This window comes from Apium graveolens, chromosome 10, assembly GCF_009905375.1.
Source record: "Apium graveolens cultivar Ventura chromosome 10, ASM990537v1, whole genome shotgun sequence".
In the NCBI taxonomy this organism is placed as follows: Eukaryota; Viridiplantae; Streptophyta; class Magnoliopsida; order Apiales; family Apiaceae; genus Apium; species Apium graveolens.
In genome coordinates this window covers 154,059,875-154,069,396 of record NC_133656.1, presented here as the reverse complement: position 1 = coordinate 154,069,396, position 9,522 = coordinate 154,059,875, and the positions used below count along the sequence as shown (strand labels likewise).

The 9,522-nt window shown below is 36.4% G+C and overlaps 3 protein-coding genes across 3 annotated transcripts; 2 read left to right on the top strand and 1 right to left on the bottom strand.

Annotated features, from left to right (window-relative positions):
* Window positions 1-492, top strand: LOC141691171 (uncharacterized). The gene has a single exon (XM_074495910.1). It carries the CDS (start codon window positions 1-3, stop codon window positions 490-492), a length of 492 nt encoding a protein of 163 aa, XP_074352011.1.
* Window positions 493-1,878: 1,386 nt separating this feature from the next.
* On the bottom strand, window positions 1,879-3,601 carry LOC141689275 (CBL-interacting protein kinase 2-like). The gene has a single exon (XM_074493524.1). It carries the CDS (start codon window positions 3,457-3,459, stop codon window positions 2,107-2,109), a length of 1,353 nt encoding a protein of 450 aa, XP_074349625.1. The 5' UTR covers window positions 3,460-3,601; the 3' UTR covers window positions 1,879-2,106.
* A 2,566-nt stretch (window positions 3,602-6,167) lies between these two features.
* On the top strand, window positions 6,168-8,354 carry LOC141691170 (protein FAR1-RELATED SEQUENCE 5-like). The gene is made up of 3 exons (XM_074495909.1): window positions 6,168-6,418; window positions 6,533-7,094; window positions 7,248-8,354. Exons 1-3 carry the CDS (start codon window positions 6,168-6,170, stop codon window positions 8,352-8,354), a joined length of 1,920 nt encoding a protein of 639 aa, XP_074352010.1.
* Window positions 8,355-9,522: the final 1,168 nt, after the last annotated feature.

Sequence of the window (9,522 nt, the reverse complement as noted above, 5' to 3'; positions counted from 1 at the left end):
ATGACCGGCGACAAAACTTCTGACACATCCACATTCCACCGAGCCTTCTCCGTTTCCAACATCAAAAACCATATACCAATCACTCTTGAAATGGAAAATGTACACTACGCATCTTGGGCCGAGTTGTTCCTTAATGCCGCCACCTCCTTTGAAGTTGCAGACCATATTATCCCCCCTAAAGACAGCGTTATCACCAAAGATGCTAATTGGGCGCGTCTTGATGCGATTGTTAAACAATGGATCTATAGCACCATCTCTCTCGATCTCCTTCACACAATTCTCAAACTCGGTGCCACCGCTCAACAGACATGGGAACGACTCAAAGACATCTTTAACGACAACAAAAGCTCTAGAGTCGTCTACCTTGAGCAACAATTTTCTCAGATTCACATGGATAACTTCCCCAACGCGTCGTCCTATTGCCAATCTTTAAAGATGCTGGCCGACCAATTAGACAACGTCGGAGCACCTATCTCCGAGGACCGATTATGATGTTTATTTACAAATTTGACATTGCCGTGCTTATTGCGTTTACGGTTTGTTTATAGTTGTTTGTCACGTGTTTGCCAGATGTGAAGGATCATAAACTTTGGTCCGCATAAAAATCACATTTTATTCAATCAAATTAAATAAAATTTATAAGTTTCAGAGAAATGTATTACTTTTCAAATAAATTAATAAGATTAAAACTTAATTTGCATATTAACTGAAACGTGGATAGTTAAGTATGGGATAAACATGAGAAATGTGATCAATATAACCGGGACGGAAGGAGAACATGAAAATGAAGTGGAAAGTTCCAATTAAAATCATGCCAGTTTCCTTTATGTGCTTTATGTTGCTTCCATGAATCCTACCAATAAAAAGAAAATCACAAGTGGCCTGAACTTGATATATAGAGCCGGCAATTTCGTACACGACACGAAATGGACACGAAATTAATAAATTTGGGTTGACATTTTTGATACACGAACACGAAAGTACACGAACACGAAAATACACAGATGAATTTAGTGTCGGTTTTGGGTTTACACTTGGGTACACGAAACAAAAGTACACGAAATAAATAAATATTTAAATAAATTTATCAAAATTATTTGAATACATATATCTTACAATAATATTTTAAACATATTATTTACATAAAATAGATACAAAATATATTCAAATTTAAATTTCATAAGTTTTGACTGCACTTGAGTCTTTATGACTTAATTACTTAAGAATCGACTAGTAAAATCTTAATATTTAAATATATATTTTTTATCTTTATTTTTATTATTAATTTTAAATTACACGAAACACGACACGAAACATACACGAAATGATGGTACACGAACACGAAACGGAACGAATCCTTAACGGTTCGGGTGTGAGTTAGACATTCATGACACGAAACACGAAAGTACACTACACAAAAGTCCACGAAACGAATGAATTTCCAGCTCTACTGATATATATGCTTGGTTCGATTCGATTTATATATAGGGCCACGAGATATTCTTTGCTACCATTAGTCCTGGCAACATAAAATCAATAAGCTCCTTGCTGATGAGCTGAAATCTTGGATGCAGTGTTCGACACAAAAAGCAATTGCTAGCACTTTTGTTGCCGGATGGACACTGCTGATTCTTGACAACATATTTGCATGACGGTAAGAAGAATACATAGTTTCAAGTAACTACCAGTCTAACACAGACTACCATCTGAACATGTTAGTTTTGCAACCAACATTTAGAAAAATTAGGTTTTCACGAGAATAAATATGATAATAGGAATTTCCTAGTAAGTTGACTACAAAAAATTCTATTCAAAGCTGAAACGGCAAGGGAAAGTATGTAACACGAAAGGTGGAAGGGTAAAACAACACCAAAAGCGGATAAAAAACTAATATGAAATAAACAATTGTATGATTTTGCAACATTAATATATATTTAATATATGCCGAAACAACAAAACTATAGAGAGACCAATCATTCAGACTTACACTGGTGATTCAAAGAAAAATCAAAAATTAAAGAGTTAACACAAACAATTAAGACGCTGCATATTAATAGAGACCATTGTTTTACATATTATCAGGTGAACCAACCTGCAAAGTTATTGTTAAGAAAGCGGTAGATCTGGTGGTTGCTCGGGTTCTGCTAGATCACCCTGCCAACTCCATACAATGTCTTTCAGCCCTGGCCTTATATGCTGATTCATTGTCTTCTGATATTCCAAGGTGTCTCCGCCAGTTTTTTTCAACTCGATCAAATGAAAAGAAGAAGTAATCTCAAATATCTCTGCATCAATGGCCAGGACACCTTTCCGGCCTTCCTTAGAACCTTCCATCTTCAACAATCCTGCATCTTTCTTCACCACTTTTAACCTCAGTCTTCTAGCCACATCCTCCAGCTTAGCGATGATAGTCTTGGCTGGCTGTGCAGATGTGAACCTTACTTCTTTATTTTGCACTTTTTCTTCGAAAAGACCAGACAAGTCAAACCCAGGCGAAAGTGATATGATATCAAAAGCATTTAAGTTGCCAAGTTTCTCCCCTTCTTTCTGTGCTTCAACCACGCTGTTGCTATTATGAGAAGGGCCAAAAACATCAACATCATTAACTGCTGGTTCTGCCATTTCCATTTCACCTCTTCTGGCCTTGGAATCATACCCTCTACGGAACCATGAATTTTCCATAATTTTAGCAATAGTTATCCTGGTACATGGGTTTGGGTCGAGCATTTTTGATATCAACCTGCGTGCTTCAGTTGGAAACCAGTTTGGAAACTTGAACTCTGCCTTGCCAATCTTCCTATACATTTCCATCAGATTTGCATCATGGAACGGAAGAAATCCAGCCAAAAGAACATACAAAATCACCCCACATGACCAGATGTCAGCTTTACCTCCATCATAACCTTTTCTATTTATTACTTCGGGAGCAACATATGCAGGTGTTCCGCATGTTGTGTGAAGCAATCCATCTTGACGCTTTGATTCGGCAAGGGCGCTCAACCCAAAGTCTGATACCTTAAGATTCCCATTCTCATCTAACAATATGTTCTCTGGTTTCAAGTCCCTGTGATAAACACCTCTGCTATGGCAAAAGTCAATTGCACTAATCAGTTGTTGAAAATATTTTCTAGCAACATCCTCCTTGAGCCTCCCTTTGGCCACCTTATTGAAGAGCTCGCCACCTTTCACATATTCAATTACAAAATAAATCTTGCTTTTGGTGGCCATGACCTCATAAAGCTGTACTATGTGTGGGTGCCTGACCAATCTCATGACCGAAATCTCCCGCTTGATTTGTTCAATCATCCCAACCTTCAAAACCTTTTCCTTGTCAATCATCTTGATGGCCACACTCATGCCAGTGGCAAGGTTCCTTGCATGATAGACTTTGGCAAATGTACCTTGACCTAAAAACTTCCCCAACTCATACTTTTGCATCAAAACACCTCTATTTTCCATTACGACTTTTCAAAATTCAACCACAAGTTTACAATACTTTCCTGGCTAATCCAAGATAACTATACGACTACTTATATATGCAAGTACTTTAACACACTAAAACTCAACCGTCTTCACTAAGGTCTTGAAATGTTATATATGGACTCAAATAAGTTCCCACTGAGGGTATTCGACCACAGAAGTGGATTGTGTTGTAACTTAGATGTCCAATCTCATCAAGGATGAAGGAGGACAACACAGATGGAGCTTCAACTCCATGGACCTTAGAGAAAGACCTCTCCACTCCGACGCACATCTCTCAGCATTCCCAGGTTGTTAGAGGAACTAGAGACTGCTAAAGAAGAGAGTTTCTAATGTTTCACCTTTTTTAACACAGATATATGGTAGAACAGAAAGTTTAGAACTTCAAGCAAACTCAAGTTTGAATCACCTAAAACAAACGACACAAGCCAGTTAGTCAAGTGTCAACACATAACAATGTAAGCATCATTGACAGATAAGTGAAGCAAACAGAATATTATCAAAGACCACACAATCAAAAAAATATAGACAGCAAAACTGTAGGGTATATGCAGTTTACAAGAGTCCAGAATCCACATGTGGTTGGGCAGTGTAGAATATTCTTCAATCAAACAATTTGGCATGAATTTTTTTCGAGCAACTAAAACACAACAATCTATGCATCCGAAAAAGATAGAATCCAAAGAATACATCTAACTTCAAGGTGTAACTCTAGGCCAAAACCAGTATGGTGATGAATATTTGAACTAACAGATAGACAAACCAAACAATTCAAAACCGAATAATGAGTCCAAGGTGGGCAACAAAATAACCCAAAGGAATTAGTTTTGGGTACCCTTAGTTTTATGATTACATAGCAACAACAGTTTACACAAAATCAAAGACAACAATCAAGAAATGAACAGACTACACAAAAAAAAAATTAAACTTTATGATATAAACACATACAAACACAGATAACAAAGCCCATATCCTGCAAATACATACAAAAACTTGCCCATATGTACAGAAACATTTAATACAGTAAAATCAATGGCCATAAACAATTGATTTAAAATAAATCTTAAAAACTCCAGAAAAGAAACCCAGATTGAGAATCATACAAAAAGATCAAATCACACAAATCATAAAAAAAGATTCAACAAGAACACAACCAAAAAGAATCAAAATAACCCAAAACCCACCTCAAAAATCATATCTTGACAACAAAAATGACAATTTTAAGCAAATAAATTCAAGAAAACATGAAAATCATAATCAAAAAGCAAAAGGGTAGGGCTATAATACCTCAGAATTGGTAAAACTCGAATCTGGATCCTTGTATGTATATGTGTGTATATATATGGAGGAGGAAGTGAAATACACAAAAATGAAAATATTTTGTAAATGTGTGTGTATTTATGAAGGTGTATTTTAAGGTTTGCTTAAATATGAATACTTTTTGATTTAAAGAGGTGATTAAATTTTGTGATATGTATGTTGTTATGATGGCTGCCGCTGGCTGTACTCAAATTCTACACGATTCCAGCTCATGTCAGTTTTCATTTTTCAATTGATTTACACATAAATATCACAGTTTTTTGGTAATATATTAAGTATTGTTATTTTAGGTTTATAAGATTTGATGTTTTCAAAAATATTGTGTTTCCATATTTGGGCATAGATGTTAGCTGACATTAACCTGTTTTGTTCTTATTAATTATTTTTCTTGAATTTTTGAATGTATTGAATTGATCTATTAATATTTAGCTGAATTGACGTATCAAGGAAAAATACATAAACTAGACCATTATTAAATAAACAATATAAATAATAGCTGGGGTCCACTACCTGTGTGGCTTTGTCACAACTCGAAACCCGACTACCCGGGACAGGCGTCAACTCCTTTCCAACAAAGATAAGCACCACATAAGGTCGAGTCGTCGAGCAGGTACAAGAGTGTCCTGTAATATCGTGTTAAATTGAAATATTAGGCACTTGTGTTAAATTGAAATATTAGGCACTTTATACCATTCTCAATTATCCGTGTGTCAAGTTTGTTACATAATAAAAAAAACAGGGGAACGGTCTACAACAACCGGTATAAACTAGTTCATAATAAACTGTTTTTTTATTACTGGATGGAGATTGGGCGGCTGGGATTAGGGGCGGACCGTGGAAAATTTCCGCGGTTGGATGGAATGGGCCGCTGAGATTTTCCGCGGTTGGGAGGGTTGCTTCCTTATCCCCAGAACCCAACACCCTCCCATTCACCACACAAACCAACAAAAATCCTCAACAAAAATTCTACTTGGAGAGTGATCAATTTAGGCGAATTTTGGGCATCTTCATCAAGAAATTCAAGTACTTTTATCAATTCAAGGTATATTTCTTGTCTTCAATTTCACATTTTCATGGCAGATAATTTATTTGCTCGTATGTTTCGTCATAAATGTCAAAATGAAAAAAAGAGGCTATTGATCATATTTTACATCTTGATGATTTAAATACTAGTGAATAGCCTAAAACCCCTGTATTTGTTGAAGATGATGGTTTTGTAGATAAAAATAAAGAATTTATTAATTTAGATGACGATTTGGTTGATGTTGAAGATGAAAATGAGGTTGAAAATGAACTTGAAAATGATAATGATAATGTTGAGGGTGAGGATGAAGATGATAATGTAGAGGATGCAAATATGTATGAAAATGTTGATGAGGGGAGTTCCATATTTGAATCAAATTTTTCAAAGTGTGGATAAGGCCGGTCATTTTTTTAGGGCTTATGCTTTACAAAATGAATTTGCTATTAAAATTCAAGCGAGCCATCGTAATAAAGACAACGAGATATATGGTCGTTTATATGTTTGTAGGCTTTATGGAAAAAGTGTCGTCGCCGAGAGTAGTAAAAATAAACGGCGTAGAGAGGTTCTTCCAAAAATTGAGCGCAAGGTGAGGATGTATGTCAATTATCAAAAGAAAAAATATTTTTTTTGGGAGGTAACTAGCCTTGAATTGGTACACAACCACGGCCTTGTTTCCCCTAGTAAGATGAATTTGGTATAACGCGAAAGATATGTCAACACCGTTACCCGTAGTTTGATTAAAACGCTTTATGGTTCAGGGGTTCATAATTGTCAAGTGATGAATGTGATTGGTAACATTCATGGAGGTAATGATAAAGTTGGTTTCAATGTTCAACATGTTAGGAATGTGTTAAGAGACGAGAGGAAGAAAAAGTTTGAGATTGGTGACGTCCAAGCGAGGTTGGACTTGTTGCATAGGTTGAATGAAGAAAGTGGTTCTAAATATTTTATTAGGACCGAAGTTGATGAAGAGAATCGTTTGAACTTTCTAGTATGGATTGATCCGAGATGTATAATGGCCTACCAAAATTTTGGCGATGTTGTGGCTTTTGATACCACTTATCGGACAAATAGATATGCAATGCCATTTATCCCATTTATCGGGGTCAATCATTATTATCAATTGGTTATTTTCGGGTATACATTGATGCGGGATAAACACGCATCAACTTTTGACTGGATTCTTCGTACTTGGCTTGAAGGTGTGGGGAATAAGCCTCCATTGACTATAATCACGGATCAAGATCAAGCCATGGCAAGCGCTATTGCGGTTGTACTCCCGAATACTATCCATTTATTGTGTTCTTGGCACATTAGTCAAAAATTCCCCGAGAAATTAGCTCATTATTATTCGGCTTTTCCAGAATTCAAGACGGACTTTAACCATTGTATTTATAAATCTCTCACCGAATGTATTTTTTAGGCTAGATGGGCATCATTTGTGGAAAAGTATCACTTGCAAGAGCATAAATGGTTAAATGGGTTATATGAGTTGAAGCACAAGTGGATTCTTGCATATACTAGAAACACATTTTCGGCGTTTCAAAATAGAACATCGAGGAGTGAGGGGATGAATTCTTTCTTTGATAAGTATGTAAGTTCGGCAATGGGTTTAAAGAAATTCATTGAAAATGCTCAAAAAACATTGGCAAGGCAATTCATGAGGGAGAAGGAAGAAGATTATGTCACCATTTATCTAAAACGTCCCATGAAAATGTATACCACATTGAAGTATCATGCTTCTTGTATTTACACTAAGGAAATATTTAGAAGATTTCAAGATGAATTGGTTGAGTCTTCAAAATACTTTGTTGAAAAAGACCGAAAAGCTAGTGAAGAAGGGGAGAGAATGTGGAATGTTTATACGTACTATAGTTGTTATAGGCCCATGTCCGAGCCTACGAGAAGAAATATTTATTTTGTGGCATTCGAGAAAGCAAGCTTTTTGGGAATTTGTACATGTAGAATGTTTGAACATTCTGGGCTACCTTGTAGACACATATTGGTGATCTTCACTAAGAAACGGGTTTCGGAAATTCCCACGTATTACATAAATTCGAGGTGGACAATGCATGTCAACAGAGTTGATGGTGTGTTGCCTTACGATTTGGATGTTGGACAAAGTCATGGGATGACCTCAACCGACCGATTTAATAGAATGACAATGTTAATCATGAGTTTTTGTCAAAGTAGCATTGCATCCAAGGAACGGTATGATTATGCCGTTGGAGTGATGAATCGAGAAATACCAATTCTTGAAAGAATGAGCGTTGATGGAATTAAATCTTACGAAAGCAATTATCATGCTCCAAATGCAAGTGCTCATGAAGAACCAATTTTTGACCCTATTATGTCCCAAACTAAAGGGAGGAAAAAGGACGTTCGTTTCAAAAGTCCCATAGAACCGATTGGTAAAAATGAGAAGCCGCCAAGAAAGTGCGCCTATTGTCAAATGGAAGGCCATGATAAAAGAAAGTGTGCTAGTAGACTAGAAGATCTTAGAAATGCTCAAGAATTGCAATATAATTAGTAATATAGGATTTTGTAACAGAATGTTGTAATCTTTTAATGAATTTGAACTTCTTGTATTTAACCTTGCTTTCTTTTTGGTTATGTTTAATTGTCATATAATTGCCAATTATTGTCGTATAATTGTTTTTTATTGTGAAAGGTAACATGACTAGCGAGTATAGTGGTGACAACAACTCCGATCATAGTTGTGATTCAGTTTCCCACGTTAGCAACACATTCTCAGACTCCCAATCAAGCGACTTTTGGTATGAGGACAATGATGAGGAAGATGTGGTCTCACCAACCTTTAGTGAGATGGAAGATGCATGTGCCGAGTTGATGCCTCTTGTGGACAATGATGTGCCGCCCCTTGTGGAGGAAGAGGAAACGGACTTGTACCCTCCCGATGAGGAGGCTTACAAGGCCAAAAATTGGATTGAGGCATGTAATTAGATGGGGGGTAGTGAATCGTGGAGATTGGTGAACTCTCATCTGGATCCGTACTTCCTTCCGATCTTGAATTTGGGCAACAACACGCCCGATGGAAAATGGAAAAATCTGGATGTAATGGGGGTAAGCTTGTTAAATGTGATCAGATTGCCGATATTATAAACTTGAGGCCTCGTGAGGGTTGTAATATGGACCAAATGTGCATTGAATATGTGAAGGGTTGGGTTTCACACATAACAAGAGGGATGGAGAGGGAACGCGGGACATATTTTGCAAGATTTTGTCTCTACCATAGCTCGAGTACCATTCCCGTTACCATTTGGAACGACTCCAAACCTTACCCGTGGAAACTTACGGAAGGGCATATCCGTGATGGTTGTGTACTTGTTCTCTACCATATTCCATGCTTCGTGGATACTACGCAATGAGTTGCTCAACACCGGTTATCCGATGGTCTTTCTAATATACTAGGTATTTTTGGTTAGGATCAATATATTTTGTAAAATTTAGTGGATTGTATTGGTCATGTAATTTTCATTCGAACCTATGTAATTTATAATTTTTATTGAATTTGAGCGGCAATTATGTATTTTCTATGAATTCAAGTATGAAATTTAAGATTGAAAGTGTACCTATAAATTTGAGATTTAAAATTAAAATTTACAAGTCGAACTATACATTAGAAATTTTTGTGAAATGTTTTGAAAAGTTTTTTTTAACATGTGGATAAAATGTTG